Genomic DNA, 27,838 nt, shown 5'->3' on the forward strand with positions numbered 1-27,838 from the left:
ATATTTCATAAAATACCACAATGTAAAATATGCTGCTTAAACATCTGGTCTGCCTACCCCTTTGGAGACATGTGACTGAACTAAGACTATAGTTAGCTGTACATACTACATAAAAATACACATATTTAGAATGCTTAATAAGTAACACATAAATGCAATAACTAATTTCGAAAATCCATATTATATTCAACTATACTACAAGAGAAATTTGAAATAGGAAGAAATAGCATTATGACAAAATACTCAGGAAAGAATTTCAAATGTAAAAGAGAAACTAATATCTTATCTGATACAAGTTATAAAGAAGGAGCAGTGGTAACATTTAAGAAAGTTTATTTCAAATGGATTTGCTTTGACAATGTTCTGTGCTCATGGGAAGGGGGCTTATTTTGAAGTATAATGTAATAGTTTACTTGTGATAATAGTGTCCTCAGAGCAAGAAGTCGACCTTGGCTTGCAGCTTCATGGAGTGGTGATCGATCTGCCCAGGAGCCTGTCGAAAAATAATGACAAGATCCTGTGGGTCAACATAAACTCTATGAGGTTCAATGTAAATTATTCACATCCAGCATTTAACAAAGTGAACCAGTGACTGATCCCATATTTTAAAAAACTTAGCTGTAGTATCCTGCTAGTGAATTTGTAAATGCAACGGGCTGTATTTGCTATAGAATTGACTTACAGCAGACTTACAGTATTTACTGAGTAATCAACCAAAAAGTATGGGACACACAAAAAGTCCACAGTTTGGACTACACACTTTTTCGTATATAAGCAGAAACGATGTACTTATTGGATTTTTAGTAGTGCTAACAGCCAAACCCATGGCTTCACACTCTGAGCCTGCCCAATTATCTCTCCTAACCCCAGCCTTCAGATTCTCCTGGTCCTGATGTGTATGAGCTTCAAAATGTTGCTAAGAAGGTCAAGTAGGTGAGCCCCAAGTCTGGGTCATGGCATAGCCTATATAGGTCCCAGAAAGGTTATCAAAGGGGACACTAATATTGTCAAAGGCCCACTCATAGATCACGCATTCTTTGTGTATTAGATGTGGGTAAACCAGGGCACTTATCTTCCAACCTAGATGCCACGCCCCTCCATTTCCTCTTCTCAGGCGTCTCTTATACCCCACCCATTAGGAAAAGAGGTCTCCGTGCATGAGCTCTCCTCTCCATCTCTTCAAGAGACACATCAACTGCTCCTCTCTCTCTCTCTCTCTCTCTCTCTCTCTCTCTCTCTCTCTCTCTCTCTCTCCTTGTAGGTCAGTCAAGCAGTTAGAAAGTATGCTGGACTGGTTCACCATGATTCCTGCAGTTAAAAGAGCCCCAGTCCTGTCTCTATTGGTTTAATTTACTGGATATTAAAGATAATAATATAGGATTTAAAGTGATTAAATAATGAGGCTATCTGTGCCAGAAAACATTTATTTAAATAAAATTTAAGAAACAAAACCAAAACTGACTAAAAATATTCATAAAATAAAATTATGAATACTAATATCTATTTTCCATCTAATTCTCTTCCCTTGTTAAATCCATAGGATAGAATAAACACACACATTTTAAGGCCACCAATTAATTTTACTTCATAAATTGATATAGTCAGTTGGATATTAGTCAGCAATGCACTTTTTATGAAATTCCTATCTAAAACTTATTTATATAATGAAATTATTAGTGATGTAAGTACAGAAGAATGCTGTATTTTAGAAATGACTTCATTATTTCCACCGTTTAGAGAATTCAAAAACCCTCTTGATTCTACCTGTGTATCAGTATCATAATCTTTCCACAAACTGATCAGAACCCTGTAAATGATACCTAAATAATTCCACAGTGTGGATACATGTGACAAGGAAAAATAAGTAAGCACACGAGCCTGACACAGAGTGTTGAGGTCACTGGTCACGCAGCAGAATCTTTACATCTAATGGCAAAAGAGTATTTTACTGAAAATGGAAATACTAAGGTAGAGGGGGCAAGAGTGCCTTTTTTTCTTTCCTGTTTACCTGCAAATCATAGTGGTCATAGTTAATGTTAAAAGGTGCACTATGTGTATGAGATTAGTCTAAGCCCTTTACCTGCTGTCTAAACACTTTACCAGTGAGCACCCACATACACGCAAACTAACACACACCCAGGAACATGCATCTTTCACAAAACAGAAAGAAAGGGCTGGTGAGGTGCCCATTGGGGTAAGAGTGCTTTGTCAGCTTGAGTTGTCTTCTGACCTCCGAAATGTGTGCTGTGACCAAGATTCCAGGGTGAAACGTGATGCCTAACAAATCATCCATATTGGTTTATTCTGTCGCTGAAAATTTAATGCAAAATGAAGTGCCTGAGCACTTCAAGTGTAGATCAGTTCTTACTGTGAATATTCAAGCAAGAAAATATGAAAATTATGTTACCTTTCAAAATAGATTGCCACTACATTCAGTTTCATCAACAGAGAGGTAGAGAATCACCGAGTCTCAAATAAACAATGCTTAGATGTATGATTGAATTCAATCATGATATTTACAATGTCAGTTTTATAGTTCCTATCTAATGATACAATAAAGTTCAGCATTTTTTATTTATTCTAATAACAGACACTAAATAATGTGATTCTACTTCATTATGTCTACACATTTTACAACTGTTGCTATGTAAGACAACTGAATGATAAGATTGACAGAGGCCTAGAAAAATGATCTTTGAAGTTTATTTTAGTCCCAGACCTTCCCAGCATTGTGAAGGCCTTTAAGAATGAGCAATGCTAAGCCGGGCGGTGGTGGCGCCCGCCTTTAATCCCAGCACTCGGGAGGCAGAGGCAGGCGGATCTCTGTGAGTTCGAGACCAGCCTGGTCTACAAGAGCTAGTTCCAGGACAGGCTCCGAAACCACAGAGAAACCCTGTCTCGAAAAACCAAAAAAAAAAAAAAAAAAAAAAAGAGCAAAGCTAACAAGTTTTACAGCAGAGGGATCCTCCATAGTCCTTCTAGCAAGCTCTCTTCTGCATTCTAACAATGGGTTCACCTTATTGACTGTACTGATGTTCACAACAACTGGTTCCAGCTTAACCACAATAAGTAACTGCATTACACTTTTTCTTCATGAATTCATCAAGTAATTAATCAACAAATGAATCAATCTATGAAAGAAATTATCTATAAATATACACATCACCTTATACAAAAATTATTTGTTTTAAGTCGTTCTATTTCAAAATGTCTTCACCCATCCCTGCTTTTTTCTGTTAGTATCAGAAATTTAGCAACTACAAATATCTATTCAAATATATTCAATGTTAAATATCATACTTCCCCTTATGGACATGATTTATATTATTTTTTCAAGAGCAAACGAGATAAAAATAGCTTAATATATAACTATTTTGTAGTATTTCAAATTTTTACAATTTGTCTATCTAGGATGAAGGGGAAAATCCTTTGAAAAAATGTTGAGCCTTACTCATCCAGATAAATTATCAGTATGGAATTTATTATTTTTTTTTTTTACAAAATGTAACTTTCATCATGCTAATCAAATTCATACTGCTACGGTGTGTGGAGCTATGCAGGGGTGATTGTCTATATTTAGAGATAGCACTAGTTCCCAGACATCTGGTTTATTATTACAGGGTAAGAGCCTGCTCTTAAATATCACATTGCAAAAGCAAAAAGATTCATGATTTCATATCTATATCTGTATCTCTACATATACACAGTTTCATAAAGATCTATACCATACCTAAGTCACCGTCTCCCCATGGCACTTCAAGCCAGCCGCTGCTGAGGTAAATTCGACTCATCTTTTTTTAGCAGCATGTGAAAAAAAATCCCTTGTCATTTACTAGCTGTGCTCAGCCATTTTAAGGAGCTGAAAGCTCCTTGTAATATGATGACTTGTTGTTTAGAACATCTGAATTATCTTCAAAATTTTATTTTTCTAGTTGATTGTCCTCTTTGAGAAATAGTAATCCTAAATTATTTTTATCCTTAAGACCGTGGATCCTGTCATGAAACAAAAGCATTTTACTTCTGTCCCTGGCTACGGTGACATAATGTTGTTATTTAGATAGTCTTTGCCTGTTCCAATTCTTAGCCCCACCAATATCATGACAACTGGACTCACTGAAGAGCTGATGTAGCAATGATGTGGAGGACTTGGGCATTTGGGTACTCTGGATTTTTTTTTTAAAAAATATTTTCCCAGCCGGGCGATGGTGGCGCACGCCTTTAATCCCAGCACTCGGGAGGCAGAGGCAGGCGGATCTCTGTGAGTTCGAGACCAGCCTGGTCTACAGAGCTAGTTCCAGGACAGGCTCCAAAGCCACAGAGAAACCCTGTCTCGAAAAACCAAAAAAAAAAAAAAATATTTTCCCAAATATGAATTGTACCACACTTGCCTCAAACAAGAAATTATAATCATGAGAAAAACAGTAACATTTTTCATGTAACCTTTTCATTTTTATGGGAAATGTTGAGGCATTTTATAGCTCCCTTAGTTATAAGATATTAAATCAACCGTCTTCTTTGCAACTGATGCAGATTCACTTTGAATCCAAGCAACTTAAGTTTAGGACCATGACTGACAAGAATCCTTTGTAAAACTCTGTAACTTGAGAATAAAAAGACACCCCCAAACATGTAAGCTCCAGGCCCAAAATTTTTTTGGTCCCTCTCTCACAAGTTTACAAATAAGTCACCAGGCATGTAATGAGCTATTTTGTATATACAGACAACCAGATTAACAGAAATTCTTGAGGACATGTTTAGTAAGATGGAAATAATGTGCCATCAAAACTAGTGTCTTCAAGAACAGAGACTGACCTTATCTTTCTATTCCCATCACCACTACGAAATTTTTCTTATAATAATATTAGCACAGCCATAGCTGGACTCTCCATGGACATAGAATAATATACTGAATTACATGGAGATGCAACTTATTCTAATTAGTTTTTACTGTTCTCTATGAGCCATTCATTATCTTGTAAGACAGTCTCTGCTTATGGGGTTGGACAGAAATAGAAAAGCTAAGCAAATAAGGAATTGAATTTCAGTGTCTTCACTGATCAGTTTCTTCTAAATGTATCCCAAATCAAGAGAAATGAATTCGAATATTTTTTCTAAAAAAAGGCTTTAGTTTGAGGCAGATAATCTAATCATATCAATTTGACCCTATAGATCAATGGTGCTGCCAGGAGAAATTCTTGATTTCAAAATCAAGCCTACATATATAACAACTTATGGGACCTTTGGAAGTCAGCATCCGAAAACAACGTTTTCTTAACGTCAAAAAGGAAGGTAATTCCACCTCCTTATGGGATTGAAGTCAGTATTAATAAAGAACTTAGCCTAATGCTATGATTGTTTGAATAAAACTTCCATAAATTTAATATTTTTATGTTTTTTCCTCAAGAACTTTTAGGTGCATATTATTTTTTAAAAGAAAAGTTAAAGTGTTTTCCCAGTTTCTGAAATCTTTCACAGAGGAAAAAATATTTGATCATATAAGCAATAAAATTTTCACAGAAAACAGTTAAGATTCAGCTGTTGAGTTTATTAGAATCAAAGAAATTTACATAATTATACTCAACCAACTTCAGGTCAGTTTATCTTTAGACCATAACTACAAATCATCATAGATTCTACTGGTTTCTTCGTAGCTGTCTGATCAGCGTTGGAATTGAAAGACATTACTGATCATTTTTATGATTCTTGATTACAACATCATGCAAAACCAATGAAATGAAATAGTGAATTTCATTTGAAAACCAAACAGTAATGTTATACTCTTATCTTCTCCTCTTATTAAAAATTTTTCACACAATAGATTTTGATCATAGTCATTCCCCTTCCCCGCTCTCCCAACTCTTCCCAGATGTTTCCGACCTACCCACCCACCTAAATTCATGTTTTCTCCATTCCCTCTCTAAAAACAAAAAGAAAGAAAAAACAAAGAAAAAAGCAAAAAAAAAAGTGAAAATAAAAACTAAAATTATTAGTATGACAGAAAATATCAAAGCCAAAAGTGCATATAGAAACCGTGAGTCCATTTGAGGGCTGGTAAGATAGTGCTGTGGCTAAGCACATTAGTTCTTGCAGAAGACCTGGTTTGGTTCCTGACACCCACATGATGGTTCACAGGCTTCCATAACTGTGGTTCCAGAATATAAAACCCCCTCTTCTGATCTCCATAGGCACCAGACAAGCACATGTTACACATACATACACGCATGAAAAACTCACCAATCATGCACTTAAAATACATGTTAAAAAATCATTTAATGTTATACATAGGCTTTTGGTGTTAATGAGCTTATAAACAAATAAATACATTATTAAGAGATTAGCATCAGGCAAACTAGAAGCTTCCTGTGATTTCCACTGGTCACCCATCAGCATTTTGGTTCCTTTTCCTTATTATGTACGAGTAAATGTCAGGAAATGTCTAAGCAAATATAGAGAGAAATGGCTTTCTCATGGTGTTTCAGTTTTGAATATTGGCTCCTAATTGTTCTCACAGTGAGTGCCTCTTACAAGAAACAAATTAGCTACATATAATGAACAGAACAAGGAATAACTTATTTACGATTATGGAGCTCTATATCATCAACCCTTTTTCATCTATCACCATAAATGAGATGAGTAGGTAAGGAATGGTCGCAGTACTGGGACAGTCATCATGGGTATATAAATGGCTAACTCCACGACTAGAAGTCGGCCTGATTCCTCTAATAAATTTTAGTACCCACACTGGAGCATTTATCCGGATAACATTCTTTTTTTTTTTTTTTTTTTTTTTTTGGTTTTTCGAGACAGGGTTTCTCTGTAGCTTTGGTGCCTGTCCTGGAACTAGCTCTTGTAGACCAGGCTGGCCTCGAACTCACAGAGATCCGCCTGCCTCTGCCTCCCGAGTGCTGGGATTTTTTTAAAATATTTATTTATTTATTTATTATGTATACAATATACTGCCTGTGTGTATGCCTGAAGGCCAGAAGAGGGCGCCAGACCTCTTTACAGATGGTTGTGAGCCACCATGTGGTTGCTGGGAATTGAACTCAGGACCTTTGGAAGAGCAGGCAATGCTCTTAACCACTGAGCCATCTCTCCAGCCCCTCCAGATAACATTCTGACTTTTCAAAACATTTTAAAAGCAAATTCATCATTTATTTCCTGAAAAAGCAGCTACGTTTTGTTTTCCTTCTCCACTGGTTTAAATGGAATTCCCATCCTAACAAGTGGCCATAGTAACATAGTCTTAAAGTTAAGTCTACGTTGTTCAAGAACCTCATACGCATTGACCATTCCTGTATTTCTTTGATAGTAATCAACACTTACTGGCTCAGATGTTCTCTTTTCATTGCCTCCCCTCTATGTCAGACTGTGTCTTTCTGTCCACTAGCTCTTGAGATCTTTACCCATCCCGTGGTTATTTAAACATCACAGGTTGGGTATCCTAGTTGCTTTATCCAGTTCAGTCTTCTCTAAATTTTACACTTTATTTCCAGCTGGCTATCCAACTTCTTCCTTTAAATGAGTAAACAGGCAGTTCAACTTAATTGAATTCTTGATTTGAAGCCCGTAAAACTCCCCTATTGGTAAATGGCAATTCTACTTATCCACTTTAATAACTTTATTATTATTATTACTACTATTATTGAAAAACTAGTAATAGTACAAGGTTTCTCTGTGTCACCCTGACTATCCTGGAACTTGATCTGTAGACCAGGCTGGCCTCAAATCACAGAGATCCGCCTACCTCTGCCTCCCGAGTGCTGGGATTAAAGGTGTGCGCCACCACCGCCCGGCCTGTTCATAAATTTTTAAAAGTAAACAAGTGCTTAAATGGAAATGCAATCATACGATTCACTCTGCCTTGAATCTATTAGGGGTTCTGTTTTCAAGGTTTTTAGATAGCGTATCCCTCTGTAGTCTAGGCCATACTGGAACGCATTAGGTAGCTCCGGCTGGCCTCAAACTCATGGCTATCAACCTGTCTCAGCCTCCAGTAGGCTGAGATTACAGAAGTAACCTATCATGCCAGGACTCCACTTGTTTCATTTAGTCATACTGTCATTGTTTCATGTCACAAAATACAATTCTGTAGCATTTTACATAAATACTATTTGGTATTAATCACTTATGATAGTCATATATATTACTATTTACCTTATCACGCATCAACTAATTATCAGTACACTTATTGTTACATTGAATTATTTAATGTGTGTCTGTATTTGTACATGTATGTGTGTCACAAGTAGATGCAGGCCAGCACATGAGGGTGGCTGTCAGAGATCTTGTGGAAGGCATTTCTCTTTCTACTATGCAGATTTCTAAGGCAAACTCAGGTTGGCAAGCTTGACTAGGGGCAAGCACCTTGGACCGTCTAAACCATTTTTCTGTGTACAAACATTACCCATGGTGGTTACCCCAGTTGTTTATCTCCAGACCAGTCCTTTCCTCTCAATTTGAGAATTCATGTCCAGCTAACTATTCAACTTTTCCACTTAGATATTTAAATAGATAATCTAACACAGTAGAACTCTTAATTTGGAGTCCTTAAAATCTCCCTATTGGTAAATCACAATTCAACCTATCTATAATTTTGCTAGCCCTCAAATGGCTTCTAGATTTAGGAAATCAGCAGATTCACTTAGCTTTGTGAATATCCCTACATTTATGCTCAGGAAATTCCTAAAATTTTAATCCTTACCATCAAATGATCTCCATCAGGACTGGACCTATTTACACTCATTAACAATGTTGGAAAATCCTGAAGCTTAATCAAGTAGAAGTTTGCTAAGTCTTGTTTTCCCCTCAAAATATAGTGAATTTCCCATTTACCATAATTTCAATATATTCAAAGTAGGTCAAAGGTTATTTATCATAATTAGATTCAGAATGTGATTTTGTAGCTCCCATGGAGCCTCTATTAGCACTAAGATGCCAGAGACTCATTTAGGTGAATTCAGGCACTTTTTTGGCCATCTCTCACACATCTATCATTGTCACTTCTTGAGATCTACCACTGGGATAAATTTCTCTCCATTTAACGAAAATCTAAAAGATCATTATTTCTACCAAAAGCACTGCATTCACTGCGGACGTAAAGGCTTAGAAGGACACGTGACACTACTTGGTGACACTTTCCAACAGCTGTTACTATTCCCAGTGCGTAATAAACACACAAGAGGAAAACAGTTTGTAGGTCACTGAATTAGGCTTTCATATTTTAAAGTGACAGCTCATTTTTTTTTTTTGCCTTTCTGCCTGCTTTCTTTGCTGTCAAATTGTGCTCATGCTGTTCGGCTATTTTATTGTTAAGCATATTGATAATCTTAAGTAAGGAGATGTGTTTGTAGTGAGGAAAAACAATCCAATTGCATGTTTCAATCTTTTAAAAGATTTGTGTCTGGTTTATAACTGTTTTATTTGAAAATGAATAATTTATAAATAACAATCTTCAAACCCTATTATACAGTAAACATAATTGTTACGATGGGGTGATAGTTTGTTTCCGATTCCACATTTCCAGCATTTAAATCTTTTATGGACTATATTGGTGTCCTGTTATTTGCTAAGGTATTTTCTGCTTTTAATATAAAGTTCCCTCCCAGAACCGCTCTTTGAACTACTGTGTTCAATCTTCTCCATACTTAACACAATTTTCTATCATTAAAATTCACAAAATGTAAGGACATTTCAACAAAAACCTTGCAGTCATTTTCTTACTTAAATCACCCTTCTAATTTATGGTCTAAAATACACGATTTAAAATTTATATTGTTTAAATTAATTTAAATTTAAATTGTTTCTAAACAGCCTTTTCCTGCATAATAGCCTGTTTCCATTCCCATGCCAACGTAGAGTTCACTGCTAAAATGAAAAGAGGATTAACACAGCATCTAAAAGTTGACCATTGTCTTTAATATCCAATCACAGTGGAGACTCGGCAGATGCATTTTCAAACACACTACAGGATGCAACTGCTGTGCAGTCCTCTGCCACGCCATACGTTCCCGCCTCAGAATCTGCATTCTGGAAAGCTCCCACAGTTTAAAGTTAGTATTTGCCAAACTAGGTCAATGTAGTTTACTGCAAATGGCTGCTATACTAACCTTGACTGGTCAGAATACCCCAGCTAGCTTTTCGCTTAGAAGAACATTCCTCTACATTTGCTAGTTTTCTTTTCGGGAGGATTTGCTTAATGGCGTTCCCTTCCACAGCAATGTCTGCAGACATACTTTGGTTGCTGTGTTTGTCTGTAACAAGCAGGTGTCATGAATACAACATTTCTTCTCTTCCCCAGAAGAAATATTAGCATCTGGTTCTCTACCTACTTTTTCCTCCCCTTCCAACTTTCACAAAGGTTCCTGTGTGCTATCTGGAGAAAAGTTTCAGCACTGAGCTCTATTCAGAAATACTTGGAAAGGGGCTGGTAGATGCAGTGTGGGGGAAGGGCCAGAAAGGCAGCAGCATTTTCTATTTTTAAAGCGGAGACTCTCCGCAGCAAGAAATATTTAACTGTTTGTGTGATGCAAATCGTGAAATATTACTAAAATCATTTGCTGTTGCTTTAATGTCGAAGCCTATTCAATGACATGCACATCAACCAAATGTAAAACTGCCCACTGATGAAGACTGTACAGAACTTCATAGTCAAAAGGCTCAGGCTCAAAGATTCCTTCGGCCTTACCCCAGCATCATCAGAAATAGCATTATATGTGCATACGGATCAGTTGGTGTCTAACTTGTGTTTTAATTTTGTGAGTAAGTTTAGAATTGAAAAATCACAGACTTCTTATTCCCATAGGCACAGCTCACTACTGTGATTTTTTCAGAGGTCCTTTTTAAACCAAAAGACGTTAATAGGCGATTGAAGCACGGCTGAGATTTTTCACCCTGAAAGGTAAAGGAAGGAGAAGTTGAAGAGATAAGAGGAAAAAATAAACATGTGCCCGTTGTTTATTTGTTTACTGCTAGCAAGGAGGATTGAACAGGGTTAACAGTCTACGGTGGAGGAAGAAGAACAAGTAAACTGTGATGGGACTCCATGGATTAACTGAGCTGGTCATCATATTACAGGATATTTACATATTGAGATCTGTCCAGATGAAAAATGGTGACAGAGCCAATTATCTGCCTTCATTTCTTTAGTACCATCTTTAAGACTCTAGCTGCCATAGAGGAAATGAAATAATTGGGGCTCTGTCCCCTGTAATAAGTCAAGGAGGAGGAAAATGAATCATTCAATAAGTGATTTTCCATGCTTTACCTGTTGACATCTGCTGCCACGTTACAGTGCTGCTACTTACATCAAATAAATCACTAATGGATACCCCAAAACATGCCTTTCTTATCTCAAGCTCTGACCTGGAAAAGTCACCTAACTATCTATACTCCTTCCTCACTTTCTAAAACATCATTGGCTGTGTGGGTGTCATCATACTTTTCTGTCTCTAAGAGTCTGATTCAATTTTTATGCCACACACAAAAGAAAAGTACATGAGTTTTAGGAACCATACATTGCCAGTGAAAGACCTAGATATTCCCAGTAAAATTTACACTCAGAGACAGCTCAGCTAGGGCAATTGGTATGGGTGGCTCGTTCCCCAGATGAAATAAAGACTAGAAAGGCCTATTCAGCCTTTTGGTATTGACTTGAGCCAATGATACTTGACTGGCTCCTTGTGGCATAGTTTATACTCACTGAGAAAGTATGAATTCTTACAATAAAAATAAATAATATTTTTTGTTTAAAAAAATTTAAGAAACTTCAGTTTTAGGCTCAGGATTTTTCAGCTTCATGCTTTTGTTAATGTAAAAAAGATAAATACAGGAAGATTCAAATACTGGAACAATTATATTAAACTGTCTGTCTCTGACTCTCCACCTAAGTTGTGTAGTATGACCGCAAGGCCTAAATCACTATGTTATTTCCCTGGCCCATCTTTTAAATGGCATGCCATCTCAAAGAGTAACTCAAACACGAAACTTAAGGACACCTCAGAAGTTTTTCTAAGCCTTGGGTGATGCAAGTTTCCAGTACAGAGAAGGGGTAAAATAACCAACATAATCTGTACTGCTTTCTAAAGATTAATTTGTTCTCACTCGTCTTAAAAGTCTCTTTTTGCAGCCAATGGAGACCACCACAGAGAAACACAATGGGACAGAATAGAGAGATCAACAGATCAAGGGAAGTATGGCCCAAGGGAATGCAACTACATCACAGCTCCTGCATCTGTGGCTCCGAAAACATCATGAAAGAGAAGGAGGAAAGACTGTAAGAGCTAGAATACCAGGAAGTCTTCTGTGAATCCATCTCTCCTATAAATGGCTGCATAAGTAGGACCACAACAAGGCAATATCAATGGGCATGGGAATGTGGAAAGGGTATAAGGGGGTCTCACTCCTAGATGAGGAACTACAGGTAACTAATGACCTCTGGGAAAAGGAGAATTAGCTTGTACCAGGAATGGGAATCCTTTTCAGTATTCGATGCAGAGGACCGTCTTTGAAAGTCCATACACACCACCAACAAAATCAGGCTCAAGCAGGTTATATAATATTTGTGCATACACATGCATAATCATACGCATGTGTGTGACAATAATAGTCAAAGAAAAATTTATTAACTTCAGGAAGGTTATGGGATGAGTTTGAGTGAGAGTAATTGGGAGAGCTGGAGGAAAGAAAAAGGGGTGATGCGATTATATTTTATCTATCTATCTATCTATCTATCTATCTATCTATCTATCTATCTATCTAGCCATCCATCTAGCTGTCTCTCTATAAAAGAAGACACTGGATTTGATCATAGCTATATAGTTAACTGAGTTATGTTTTGACTTGCAGATAAACTGAGGCAGACTTTTTCCATTTTAATATTGTAAATTACTCAGAAGAAAGGGATTTTAAAAGTGATTTCATGGATTAAGGGATATGATATAGGTCATTCAATAAAAAACTACAAACTATTGAATAAAAGATGCTCATTTTATACATGTTCTGCTTAGCTATATTATTTCATTAAAATAAAACACAGTAAATTAAATATTTGAAGTAGATACCTTTAGATGTTGGTTATCTATGTACTTTTAACTCTTCTTATATAGAAGAATCTAATATCTTTCCTAGCGTAAATGCAAAAAGTCAAGTTGCATATATTATAAGGTATCATTGAGTTATGATGAGTAGGTAGATGAACTAGTCTCAGAAAAAACACTAGGGAAACTAAGAAAAATCATTTTCCATAGAAGATTATGAACTCTAATTTATTAAATCTTAGAGAAAAATAACTAAAATATGCTATGAACCAGAAATGACCCAGTAATTTCTACTCATAAAGGCTGAAATATAGTGTTAGAATATGAAAGGGTCTGATTTTATTCCCATTATCATTAGTGCTAATGTGTCTAAACACATAGTCCCCAGTGAGATGATAAAACTAGAAACAATTCAGAAAAAGGCACCGGAAGTCACTTAAGACATGGAAGTTCGCTGGGCTGTGGTGGCGCACGCCTTTAAACCCAGCACTTGGGAGGCAGAGGCAGGTGAATCTCTGTGAGTTCGAGACCAGCCTGGTCTATAAGAGCTAGTTCCAGGACAGGCTCCAAAGCCACAGAGAAACACTGTCTCGAAAAACCAAAAAAAAAAAAAAAAAAAAAAAAAAAAAAAAAAAAAAAAAGACATGGAAGTTCTTATGGAAGAAAAAGATTCTTCCTTCTAGACACTACAAGCCAGAAAGCTAAAACCTGAGAAGAAGTATGCCAGAAATCTACATAAGGATGTAAGACACGATTAGGCAAAGATGAACTTAAAAAAAAAAAACAGAAAGAGGGCCTACTTGCTGACCACTTTACAAATCTAATTTCAAGGCACAAATTTAACCTTTTTTTCTTAAGTTGGCATAACCAGTCCACATAGATTATTGCTTCTCAGAGGCAGCATTTAGTTGAATGCATGATTATTCAAAGATTAGCATTTCTGAGAGTATATTTCTCAATGATGGGACTTGAATCCAGAACAAGTTTTTCTTCCATGGTCAGAATAAAGATAGGATAAGCAAGCAAGCCCCAGCTTAAGTCTAGATTGACTCCTTCCCCAGTGTTTTACCAAGCAAATACATCGACATAACCATCATTGTACTCTAAAAAGGCTTCTAGGACATTTTGGCAGCAAATCTCAGTTCATAATTTCATATATAAATATTTCAGCATCTGTTTCTACCATTTTCACTGTAATCACAGTATTCTATCAAAGAAAAAACAGCAATTTTATTACAGAACAGCTTGAGAGTTTTTCTTTCCCATAGAACTCAATTTATAAGTTTGCTTCTACAGGGGCACTCTAATTTATATGCTCTTTAAATCCTTTATTATTGGGAAAATATTTTATACTCTCTTTATTATTGTTGTGTCTATATGGGATATGTGTGTGTGTGTGTGTGTGTGTGTGTGTGTGCATGTCTCACATGGGCCACTCCAAGGTTTAAACTCCACTTGTCAGGCTTGCATGGCAGCCACCTTTTCCCTTTGAGCAGCCCCTTTGCCCTCACTCCATTTTCTAAACTGTACGATTCTCATCCATAACAGATGTTTACTTAACTGTCCAAATTACTGATGAGTTGGCTAGGACTAGGCAGGATTGTCACTTTATAGAATCACAAAGCCCCTGAGGAAGCCTTACCTCCCAGGGGCAAGTGTTCCTCCTTACAGAGCAGCATCACTCACTCCTGACAGGCCGTGCTGGAGCTTCCTTACAAGGCCATGTGTTCGTACAATTCTAGGAGATACTTCAGACCCCCATTCTTGTTCCATTTTACTTCTTATTCTATTCTATGTGAACATGATAGGCTAAGTCTGATGGTCCAGTAAATAAATGAGGGTAGGTGAAGCCTGAGGGCAAGTCAAACAGGAGGTCCACAGGGACTGTTATCTAACAGTTAGCATTTGTTTTACACGTCAGTGAAACCTACAGCTGACAGTCTTGTGGTTCCTGATATTTCCCCTCTTGACTAGAGCAGAGTGGGTAGAAAAGGGCATGGGAAAAGTCACACACTTCCAGGAAAGATGGTCAGTATAGCTAGAAAATAGCACTTAAGAGCAAGACGCAAAGGACATTTTATCATCAGTATGTATGGAGACAAGTTTGAGGAGACATGCTAGCTACATCTTTTTAAACATCACAAACTGGGTACAATTTAAGAAACATAAGCAGGGTGTTGTTGGGACCAACTCCTGACAAATGGCTGTGGTGTGTATTAGCATAACAATGCACATGCTAGCTTCTAGGTGCTCTTGGCCACTGGCATCTTGTCTCCCACAGCTCTTATCCCACACCCCACCCTAAAATCTTTCCAGCTTCCCTTCCCACAGCTTCCCATTCTTCTATAACCTTGTCATTTCTGCCAGGTCATGCTCTCCCCTTTTTGATTTATTTTTTTGCTTTCTTGGTCCTCTTGTTCCTCTCTCTCTGTCTTCTTCCTTTCACCCCCACCTACGTGGTCCTGTACAGTCAACTACTTTTTCTCCCTGCTGAGGATTCTCCCGTTTGCCTCCCTCAAACTACGAGAAAAGTCTTCTCTTCAGTCACACCTTGGGGCAGTCATGACCTCATTTCACTCCGGGGTAAGACGCACCGTTTAAACGATGAGCCATTTCCACGTGGAAAAGACACTTGAAAAACTAGGAATGAAGAATTATTCTGTGTTCTGTATTTTTTGTTATCTTTGCTTTCAAGATAGGGTCTTTTGCAGCCCAGGCTGCCCTCAGATTCTTCTGTAGCAGAAGTGCTGGAACGACAGCTCCACGCTACCACCTCAAACTCAAGATTTTTTTCCTTTCTTTCCGTGTCCCAAAAAAGCAGCAGGTTTAGAAGTACACTGAAGCTGTGATACATTTGAAGCCCAGAAGTCTCCCAGTCCTCCAGTCACTGGCTCACGAGTGCTAGAAGATCATGGGTATGTAAGCCATGTGGCCTGGACAATGTCTACCGCGGGTTTGCTGGTGTGAATTGAGTACTGTAAGTATTTCCTTAGGTGAACTGGAGATCAATAGGAAACTGATGGAAGGTAAGTGTTTAAAAATGCAGTCTCATGTGTTACACAGACAATGTCTTAATAAACTCAATTGTCTCTACCCCAAGGCTTTTACTGAAGTGGAAGTATGCATAATTCAATCCACGACTTCATTTTGCCAGTACACCACTCCTGAATTTCCCTTGATCATCTCCACATTTTACTTCTAATTCCATTGCCCCTGAGGTCAAGCTATAAAATCCTATCAAAGAGCATAGGAATAAAGCTTACTGGAAAGCCCTTGTGTTGCACGTTCAAGACACTGGATGTTTGATCGCCAACATGGGAAAAGTCAATACTGGAATAGTTGCTGACCCCACCCCCACTGGCCATCATCTCATCCATTCATTCTCTACTGATTAACTGGAATGTCTGAGGTTTGCTTCAAAATAATTTACTCGGGAAATTTCACAAGTTTGTGCTCTTTACAAAAGCAAGTTTGTACGTACCAAAACATTATTATTTTTGTTTTCAATTTAGAACCAGAATGCTATTTAAAATAGAAAATGTTCATAATAAATTTCTTAGAAAGCTCATTTACTATGCTGGATTTAATTAGTGAATACTTGAAAATTTTCCCATATATTCATAAGTAATATTATCCTAAATTTACTTTTCTTGTAGCAACTGTTAGAGGCCTTAGTAAAGTTCTGTTAGCTTGATCTCTCTCAGTATGAGGGGTATGCTATGCTAAATTATATGTTCTACCTTTGCAGAATCTGGTTAAGAAACCTTTGTACCCGATGTTGGGCTTCGAGTCACTACAGTGGCCCTCGCTAATAGTTATGAATGCTTATGTGAAGTGGAGGAAAGCAAAAATGAAGCCGAACCTACAGGAAAAGTGTGCAGCCCTGTCTGTCTATGAATATATTCTTGACAAGTGACAAGAGGAGTAGTGTGGGACAATTCTGTATTTTGTCAATCATGTTTTAAATAAATGCTGATTGGCCAATAGCCAGGCAGGAAGTAGAGGCGGGAAAACCAGACAGGAAGTAGAGGTGGGGAAATGAGAACAGGAGAATTCTGGGAAAGAGGAAAGCCCATTCCTCTGCAGTCCTACCCAGACACAGAAGAAGGAAGATGTGACTGCTGACTGCCTCACCGCAAAAGGTACCGAGCCATGTGGCTAACATAGATACGAATAATGGGTTAATAGGAGTTATAAGAGTTAATAAGAAGCCTGAGCTAATGGAACAATCAGCTTATGATTAATGTAGACCTCTATGTGATATCTTTGGGACTTAACGATGGCAGGAACTGGGCAGGACAGAAACTCTGACAATGGAGCAGAAGCTGGTGTCCTACATAAAACTCTTTGTAGGCCTGATTTGGGGACACAGGAGGCACAAAAGGGAGAGATTAGGTGGATTATCGGTAATTGTAGATATGGATGTCTGAACTAACTAGTGGCATTTGCAAAGAGGTGCAATACTGGCTGCCCCATGCTAACTTTACAGGGTAAAACTGGCTGCTTTGTTATGCTGCTAACAAACCTTATACTCATGTCTCTGGTCTGGTCAATTCAATACAGAAAAACACACAAAAAATGAGAGTAATTCTAGCATAATGAAGTCAACATAGCACAAAACCTCAACAGGTGGCCGATTAACAAGGACACCAAGAAGAAAACCACAGCTAGAATGGTTTTTAAGTAGAGGAAGGTGTTACCAGAAATCATACAGCTCTAAGAATAGAGACCAAAGTGTCTTTTCTATTGACCTTTATTGCATGCAGAGTATTACTGGCTCGCTCTTGACAACTGTCTAAATCTTCTGAATACCTGCTCTATGAGTAAGAACAATAAGAGAATAGTGGTTCTCCCAGGTACATCAAGGAGTGTTTATTTTTAGTGCAAAAAAAGACACTAAATATGATCTAACATCATTTTCTAAATCCATTAAATGTGCCTGGTGGAGGCGATGAGAACCAATGCAAATAAAAGATAACTTTACCCACAATGTGCTCCAACTCAGCATGGGAGATACTTGAGAGAAAGTAAGTTATAGAAGTGTATATCATTTGCAAGTTCAAAGGAAGAACCCTAAAATAACTGCCATTTGCAGACTTGCTGAGAACAGCACAGCAATGTCAAGAGATAACTGGGGCTCTCTATGTTGGCACAGAAATAGCTACAAATCAAAATATGAACATATAGCATTTTAGCACTAAAAGCAGACTTAGGTACTGTCTACTCCAGTGACTCACAGATACCTTCAAAAAGCCTTAGGCACTCCATAGAATTGCCTGAGGGTACTGGGATGTGCAGGGTGATGCCCAAGGCATCTGCTTCTGAAGTGAGCGTCCAGATCATTTCAAAAGAGAGCATCAGTGAGATTGGGGGTGAGTGAGTGGGATTCAAACACAACCGATCCCGTCTAATGCATCTTGCTGATGAAACTGATGTTAAGAAAGGCAAAGTGTTAGGCTACATCCCCACCAAGATTAAGAGCAAAGCGATAGTGGAACCTAGGGTATCTGTTGCTACGTTAAGCTCTTTCCAGCATACTATTTTGCTACCTAGCACTACAGAATAACATTTTTGAACCAGTGAATACAAAATAAGGAAGGCAAAACCATATCTAACAACCAGTACCACATATATCATGAAACATTGTCTAATGAAGTTCATAAAAGACATCTTTAGGCTAGTGTCCAACACTTATGTAAGGACAAAGTGTTTACTAATCTCAAAAAGTAGCATTTTTGTTACAAACTACACTTTGTTCGAATACATTTATATCTCTAGAAGTTGCTAGCCTGCAAACCTAGACGGGTCACAAATCTGTAGAGGGAATAAACTTAGCAACTTGTGTTCTCTTGTCTGAATATAACAGCTGCTAAGTAAGCAGATATGACATGCACCATGGATAAGGACTATTTTACATACAACCATTCTCCTCCACAGAGTTCTAGTCAGACCATTTATTTATTTATTTATTTTGACCATGACTGAGCACGTGCTAATAGAAGGTTTGGTTTCTGGCAGCTGTCCAGATTTCTTTGTTGATTTTTTTTCCACATGAAATTTGAGTGTATTTGCAGAAGTCCTTACGAACAGAAAGCATAGAAAGTCATGAATCACATGGGCCTGAATTCTAACATTAAATGCCAAGCTTATTCACTTTGCCAGATTGGCCATGAGTCTTGTTCAATCAAGCACTATCTTTGTCAAACAGAAGGCCAAACCCAATGGCGACAATGGCGTTCTCTCCTTCCCTGTCATTAAGATGACATTAATATGACAAACAGATCTTCAGTGGAGCTGCCTGGAATTTGGGCAGGAAGCTAGATGAATCAGCACACATGCTTTCTATATACCTAAAGTCTAGCAGGAACCAATGTTTGACAAGATTTTAAAAGATAGATAATAAATTTTTAAAACCTGAATCATTTCTGTTCAAAGAATTTCTGTGAAGGAAAATCCCTCTGACATGGACAGATCATAGAGGAAAGTCCCATGTGTGAGTTAGGCTGTCTAAACAGAGTTCTGCTTAGGTCCAGTTCACCAGCCAACCACTTTCACTGCTTTGCTCCAGTTCTAGGTGATGGCTCAAGATGGCTGATCTTCACGAAGGATATCACAGTATCAACCAAAGATATCTGTAATCTTTAACATAAAATTCACTGTTTATCTTGCTTGGGTCTTTTGCCAGTTTTGTTTTGTAGACTGAATAATTCCGATTCTCTGATACTCATCTGTATGCTGGAGGCCAGCAGGGAGAGCAGACAGAGTGGTAGGACAGAGAACCCCAAATCTGAGCTTTGATTTTGTTGTTGTTGTTGTTGTTGCTCCCTCTCTGCTTCTTTTGTCAGCGTGAAGGACTGGAGTAGAAGTAGCTGCCGGTAGTAGCAGAAGTTAGCAGCCAGCAGAACCTGACTTGAAACTGTTCTACTTGTAGTATTGAATGAACATATAACAACTTACTAAATACTGTAGGGCCCCCACCGATTAGTATAAAACTGACAAATATAATCAAACGCTTGGGTTCTGAAATTATTTACCTATTGAATTAACACAGTTGGCATATAAGACATGCTTAGTAGACACAACCTGGCATGATTATATGCTTCTTGGCATCATTGCTTCTTTTTTTTTTGTTGTTTTTTGTTTTTGTTTTTTGAGACAGGGTTTCTCTGTGGCTTTGGAGCCTGTCCTGGAACTAGCTCTTGTAGACCAGGCTGGTCTCGAACTCACAGAGATCCGCCTGCCTCTGCCTCCCGAGTGCTGGGATTAAAGGCATGCGCCACCACCGCCCGGCATTGCTTCTTATTAGAATTCTGAAGTGTTTTCTTTTTTAATTTTTAATTCTTTTGGAATTTTATTCATGAGTATGCGGTGTTTATATCATTTCAATCATCCTTTTATCCCCTATAGCTACTTCCATGTCTTCACCATCTCTCAAATTTGTGACTTCTTCTAGAATAACTATTGTTACACACACACACACACGCCCTGCAGCAACAACAAACTAGATCCAATTATTGTTATCATTATGTAAGAATGTTTAGGGCTGACCACTTAGGATTGGATACCCTATCGGCAGTTTCACTACTAAATTATGGCAAGCTATATACCATTTTTAAAAAATAACAATGTTATGTAAAAAGCTAACATTTACACAGTATAAGTTCTAAGTCAGATATAGTAGGAAGTGGTTTTGGTCATTTTAGACAACATATCTCTCATGTAAAATTTACACTGATCCATGGGAGTCAGGGTAGTTATTTTTATTTTACTGATGAAGAAACTGAGGCCTGAAGACACTAAGCTATTTTCCATGGATCACACAACTAAAGCAAGCTAAAACCATAATAGACCTGTGTCTGACTGAATAATTTACTTAGCCATGCGTAATGCAACTTTAATCCCCATTTTCTCTAAGGGTCTTTTATTCATTCTAAAAATATTTACTGACTTTCGTCAATATCTAAGGCACTGCTTTTCCTGTGTGTCAGTTCTTTCAAAGATCAAATGACATCTTGTCTAGTAAGCTATAATTCCCTTCTTCAGAATAGTGATGGTCTTTAAATGTCCTCTGTCATATTGTTATAATTTATTCCATACTCAATTACTTGACAAGAGGAGTAGTTATCTCAGGTTAAGTAGATATGTGCTAAGTATACTTTTCTTTTTCACCTGAATATTTTGTCTTTTAAAAATATTTTAAATGAAAATATCAATTTTGATTCTGTAGACATTTCGAATTAACTCTATAGAATTAAATTCTGTGGTTCTATAACATAGTAATTATTAAGTTGGGAGCTTAGACCCCAGCCCCTTGCATCTATTCTAGCCCCCTGACCCTGAGAGCAAGCACTCTGGACTCCAAATCCCAGCAGGCCAGGTCCTGACCCCTCCCTGGGGGGGGGGGGAAGGTCAGGACCACGCCCAAGAATATTTAAGTGAACTCCCAAAAGAGGAACACGTGGTCTCCTATTCTTCCTCCAGGTGGTCACATTTGTGCGGCTTCCTGGTTCCCCCTCGGGGCCACCTGAGAGTGTAGAACTCCCATTAAACCTGGGTATCTCTTAATTTGTCTTGTTTTGATTTGGCTTGATTGGGGTTTTTGTGTTGGCTGAGAGCTTTCGTTAGGAAAATATTCCTAACAGTAATATGAATGACCTTTAAATAATTAATTCCATTGTTTAATCCAATTGTCCTTCAAAAATGAAATTTTAAAAATAAAATCCATTTCAGTAGATTCTACTTGCTCAGCTTTCTTGAAAGACTATTTATTCCATCTTCCATATTCTTGAAATACCAGAACAATTAGGTATACAAATATTGTTGTAGGACTTAAAGTTCAGGAGATTCTTGTGACCTAAACTGGTGTTGTTTGTTGACTTTTTTTTTTAAACTAAAAAAAAAAAGGCCATAAAACTTAATCAGTGAGCCATTTCATCATAATCGTATGAAGTGGGAATGGTAAAGGTGAAAGAAAAATCAAAGGTTGGTTTGGTTTTTCTTTCTGTCCTGGAGCTCACTCTGTAGACTAGGCTGACCTCGAACTCACAGAGATCTGCCTAACCTCTGCCTCCCAAGTGCTGGGATTAAAGAATCAACTCCTGGACTTGAAATGCTAGAAGAGTCACTAGGAAGACACTATTCATGATCTTCTGTGTATTTGAACTCAAAACACTTCTTCATTTTCTAAATTGACCACTGTGGATCAAGTTTAAGGGACAATGAACAGCTTCCAAATCCGGTCACATGTTCGCCATATCATATAATTCTAAAAAATTCTTTTTGCCTTCACTTGAAGGGAAGTTATTATGTTCCTAGTAACAGGGTAGAATTCAGAAAAATAAGTGCTTTCAATTCTCATCAGTGGTCAGTCAAGAATGTGCTTACTCGGTACCGAGTTGGACCACAGAAGCGTTCTTGCTTCTGCAGTCACGATTGAAGCCCTAGTATACTGTGAAGAAGTCTTTTCAGACGGCTGGGTGGCTTCCTCCCACCCTCGGGCAGTCTCCCCTGGCTCACTCTAATGAGGGACTTTGTGACGTTATGATGGAGAACAGTAGGTTTTCAGGGAATCAAGCTCAATTTAATTGTTGCCATTTTCCCTCGGACTCAAGCAGCACACTTGACAGCTCCCGGGAGCCAGTGCTTCTATTTAAGAACATGAGTGGCATTCCGGTGTTAGATTGCAGTTTGTTTGTTCTCTGCCCGGAGTTTAAGACGATAAGCCTTCTGGAAAGAGTCTGTGGATTTCTGAAGGTTTCTATTTTACTCGGTAGGAAACGGTGCCATGGATATTTCAGCTGCCCTGTTGGAGAAAAGCTGCCCTCATACCACTTCACGGTTATGCACATTCCTGAGGGGCCCGAAATCTTAACTGTTCTTCTGATCCCCTACGAAGAATGTTGAACGGCTGCTTGGTGATTGGTCATATAGTCTTGTCAGGTTCAACAATGCTGCATACGGCTTATTAAATAATACCTTACTAACTGAGATGGTTTAGTTGTAAATATTATCTTATTCTTTGAAAAAAAAAACACAAAAACCTTTTCTACTGCCCAGCTTAGGAAGACTCATGAAGATAAACTTGTTCTAGCTAAAGAGCCAAAGGAGGCCATGAGAACCTATCTTCCCCACACCACCCAAGCTTCTTAGTCTTTCAGCCTTTTCCAGACTCCCTTAAATATAATAAAATGACATTCAAACTTTTCTCAGAGAAACTCATGGGGTTTTGCCTGGTCAAAAAGTTATACAGCATTCAATTTGTCTCTAAATTTAATGCAGACTTGCTTACTCACAACACTAACTGAAGTAACTGACCATTCCCAGTCTAGAAGCCCATGGTTCATTTCACAATATTAACAAAGAAAGGTTGGAGAGAAGAATTGTTCCCTGTGCTGGTGAAGAAGGAACGCCAAATGTCCCTCACAGCTCATACATATACACACTTACATACATATATACATACATACACACGTTTACATACATACATACATACACATAAATACAGATCCTTCATCCTTTCCTTCCACTTCAGTGTGGATTTGGAGGAAAAGACATTCTAAATAATTATCTTTCAGATCACATTGTTGGTAGACAAAGGGAGTCATTGAGAAAAATCTTTCTTCAATATAGAAATGTGCTTAGCATACTAGTTTTTGCCAGTATCCATTAAACATTCATGGAGACACAGTGAGGACATACCCTGCTAAGCCCACAACAAGGAGGCCAGCCACCTTCTCCAACATGCAGTTCATATAGTGCATACTATGGCAAACCGACTCATTTCAACAAGGACTAAGAGACACTGTGAGGGCATGCATTGCTAAGCCTATAACAAAGAGGCCATCCACCCTCTCTGATATTCAGTTCATACAATGTAGACCATGACACACTAAATCATTACAACAAGGACTTGACAAAGTACATATGGTGGTAATTATTCCTCCTTTAAGCTCATGACACTTTCATATGCTTAATCCAGTAAAGACATTAGAAAGTTCTGAACAGAACTGTGTGGTGTTTGGATACAGGATCTGAGAAAAGGTACATCATCTACTCAACCAAGTTATCATTATCTCTAAGATTCATACTTCAGTAAAAATAAATCAATGCTTCTTATGTTTCTAACTTTAAATTTGCCCTCTTTTTCTTTGCATGCAATTTGATCTTATTTATACTTCTTCGTAATCATCTGTTTTCTGCCTTAAATTATGCTATCTCTATGAGTGAACTCCATATTTTTCCCCTCACTGAATTCTAAATGTGGTCATTTTCCTTTTAGGACTTTATGAATTCTGCCTTGTTTGCTGTTTGGTTATTTTACATGTGTAACATTTGGCTCTTAATTACATTGTCTCCTTTTAGCAAAAAATAAGCAAAAAAATATTGTACCACATACATGCTCTAGTTTAATAGTCTGTCTAGAAAGTATATATGCATATATTCCATATGTATTTGTGCATACTATATATATATATATTCATTACATATAATGTGAGCATGCAACATACAACACTGTGCAAGGAATAAAGTGATATCAAATATTTGTTGGCCTGAGTTGACTGAGGACTATCTTAACTATGTCAACAAATAAGAAAAGTAGCCAATTTTAAGAATGTCTTACCAATTTCTAAAAGAAACAGTAATACAGGAAACAAGTTAAGAATTCATTTTTATTTCTTTACTTCCTGAATAGACAAGAAAATTATTATGAGTTTATGGACTGACCATGCCATTTCTTCAAAAAGCCAAGGAAAGCTGAGAACACCAGCATGTGCCTTTCCTAGAAATAAAAATGTTAAACAGTGAAATGATTGGGGTAAAACTGTATGTGTGATATATATGACTCAGATGTGACAAGTTGAGAAATGAACAAGACAGATGGAGCAGAAGTGGAGAATTTGAAATTCTGAAACATTCTGAAAGAAACATGTGCACAGTTGGAAAAGAGAACATGAATATTGTTAGTACAGCTTGAAACTGACCTGTCCCAGGCAAGGCTACTCCTGGCTGGGTCCTCTCCTTTCATACCCCCATAGCAACTGGTTGACTCTGTAAAATACCCCCACACATTCAGGAGACTGTGGGCTTTGGTATATTGTATCTTAATGCCAAATACATTACCTTTGACTTTGGGCAAATGAAAATAAATAGTGTGGACTTTGTAAGAATGAAATATAGAATGATAAAATTATAACAGAAGAAGGGAACAAATGCATAAGAAATATATTCCTAAGGAAACTTATGCTGTCAAACACCATGAGTTGTTATGTTCTCTAAGTCCAGAATTAATGCATTTCTCACCAAACACAGCAGGAGAAATTATAAATATATTAAAATCTGACAGTCATTTCTAAGCTTGAAACCTTGTTCTCAAATTTCTTTTTTGAGTCACCAGAGAACAATAGCCTCTTCTACAAAAGATGTTCTGGCATTCTAAAATAGAACAGAGCTTGGACAAATTAAAACATCCTTTTAGTGTAATGTCTTTGTCATTTAAGAGAACATCTGTTGATTTCAGTTATTCCTATAGAGAGCTATTTCATCTAAGTCCAGAAAATATGTTCATGGTGGTTTTTACATATTTATATAATTTAAACCATTAAAGACCTCATCCTACCTGCCTCCTGAAGGTATTCACTGTTGACATAAGAGGTGTTTCTACGACAACTGATCTCATAAATAATCAAACAGTAGCACACAAAACATTATTCTTCAGAAATAGTAGAATGCAGCCGGGCGATGGTGGCGCACGCCTTTAATCCCAGCACTTGGGAGGCAGAGGCAGGCGGATCTCTGTGAGTTCGAGACCAGCCTGGTCTACAGAGCTAGTTCCAGGACAGGCTCCAAAGCCACAGAGAAACCCTGTCTCGAAAAACAAAACAACAACAAAAAAAAAGAAATAGTAGAATGCATATCATTTCTGATATTGCTGGAAGCTACTACTAAGTTTAGTTATTACAGCAAACATCAACACAGCAAGGCTTTTTGATATAGAGTAAGAGACAGAAGGTATCTTGGGGTCTAGTTTAGTTATACAGCACATGCCAAGCCTTTGTGACATTTTGTCTTCAGTCCTAGCACCACGAAAGAAATAAACAACCATGTATAGTTAGATATAAATCTAGCTTCTTTTTATATCTTGGTTGTGCTATTCTTCAATATGACAACTTATTTTGACATTTGACTGGAGATGGCATATTATATTATATACTACTTTTAAGTCTCAACTATACATATGACAAGAAATGTATGTTTGACAGTAACCATGATGCCGAACATTAAGTTCAGAAATGTGTGAAATCAGAATCACAGACATAAATTTTCATGCATCTTAAGTTCCTAAGTCTCGACCACAAAAGGACTTCCTTGTGAGCTTCAGTGTTGCCAGATACTTTCAGAAGTCAACCCACAGACTCACGGGGACACATTTCTTTGAGTTAATTTCCACAGCCAAATATTCTGTTCATGGCCTTGAAGGTTAAGAAATCGAATCTATTTTGAAACAAATACTTCCTTCAAAGGTGCATTTGCCACCCTCAAAGCTCAAAATAAAGAACACTGATATCAAAAGATAGACACACTATTTTGAAGTAAGTCTTAAAAATCTCAGATAGTCTAAAACACGCTGAAGGGAAAGCCAGTCAGTTCTTACAGCAGGGACCAAATCATAATCAGAAAGCTACCTGGTGATTTTTAAAATAAGTGAAGAGCATTCATATGTTAAACAAACACAACACAAAACTAGAACCAGATTCCAGCTTTGCCATGTCCTGATTTCTCCTGACATTTCATAGTGAAGTCAGGTGGCCTACCAGGTTCACAAGGCAGCTAAGGGTCCCCTTTATGATGACATGCATATTGATCTGTGTGGCTGGTCAATTCCCACTCTGATCGACACGCTAATATATACCTACTTAGATACTTACTTAGCTTAAAGTCATAAATGCCCTCATGCCAATGTTCATCAAAGGCTTCACCGATTTGTTCTTGTATTATTTCTTCTTGTTGTTGTTTCTTTTCCAGTAATATAATCACTATCAAACTGATAAAGCTCTCCATAATTTTAACCCTAAATTTTTATTTGACTTACAAAAATGTGTTTCACTGTGATATTTTCACAGAGACACAAACACAAGTATAAATTTAAGAACCATTTCATATTCTTCTGGCAAAATACAAACTGGTCTACTTATTGCAAACACATCCTGCTGTGCAACTTCAATTACTACTATGTATAAATCTATAATAAATTGTTTTTATTTACATCACTTTTATCTCCCCCACTTCATATACTCAAACTCTCATGATTCCTAGTAGCTTCAAAAATCAAAATTATTTGTCTCATATTTAAATTCTTTCATATCTGGGCCTAAGTTTTTATTTGTAGAGTTCACAAACACAATCTTTATTGAGTGCTGTTCTCCCTTGAGCATCCTGAAATCCATGCCTCTGGTCATGCCTGAGATCAGGAAAACATCTGCCTCCTGTGGGAAAATATCTCCGTGGCAGTCCGAGTGTGAAAAGGGCACGCTAATTCTTTTTTTTTTTTTTTTTTTTTTTTTGGTTTTTGAGACAGGGTTTCTCTGTGGTTTTGGAGCCTGTCCTGGAACTAGCTCTTGTAGACCAGGCTGGTCTCGAACTCACAGAGATCCGCCTGCCTCTGCCTCCCAAGTGCTGGGATTAAAGGCGTGCGCCACCGCCGCCCGGCTGCACTCTAATTCTTTAGCTTCACCTTCATTAGTATATCTGAAAGTGATTCCTTGCTCAGCAGTCCACGTAAAAGTACTCACACCAAAGAACAA

General features: G+C 37.6%; 1 protein-coding gene across 2 annotated transcripts in view; it reads right to left on the bottom strand.

Annotated features, from left to right (window-relative positions):
* Asb5 (ankyrin repeat and SOCS box containing 5) overlaps positions 1 to 27,838 on the bottom strand; it is a 39,515-nt gene that overhangs the window by 8,201 nt on the left and 3,476 nt on the right. The window contains exons 1-2 of one of the 2 annotated variants that reach the window (XM_057752670.1): positions 10,110 to 10,233; positions 414 to 493 (exon numbers count right to left, since the gene is read on the bottom strand). In XM_057752670.1, coding sequence (XP_057608653.1) covers positions 414 to 493; positions 10,110 to 10,233 — 204 coding nt within the window. Of the gene's footprint in view, positions 1 to 413; positions 494 to 10,109; positions 10,234 to 27,838 lie in introns of those variants that run through there. The other variant, XM_057752669.1, reaches the window with a different exon arrangement.

This window comes from Chionomys nivalis, chromosome 20 (assembly GCF_950005125.1).
Source record: "Chionomys nivalis chromosome 20, mChiNiv1.1, whole genome shotgun sequence".
Lineage (NCBI taxonomy): Eukaryota > Metazoa > Chordata > Mammalia > Rodentia > Cricetidae > Chionomys > Chionomys nivalis.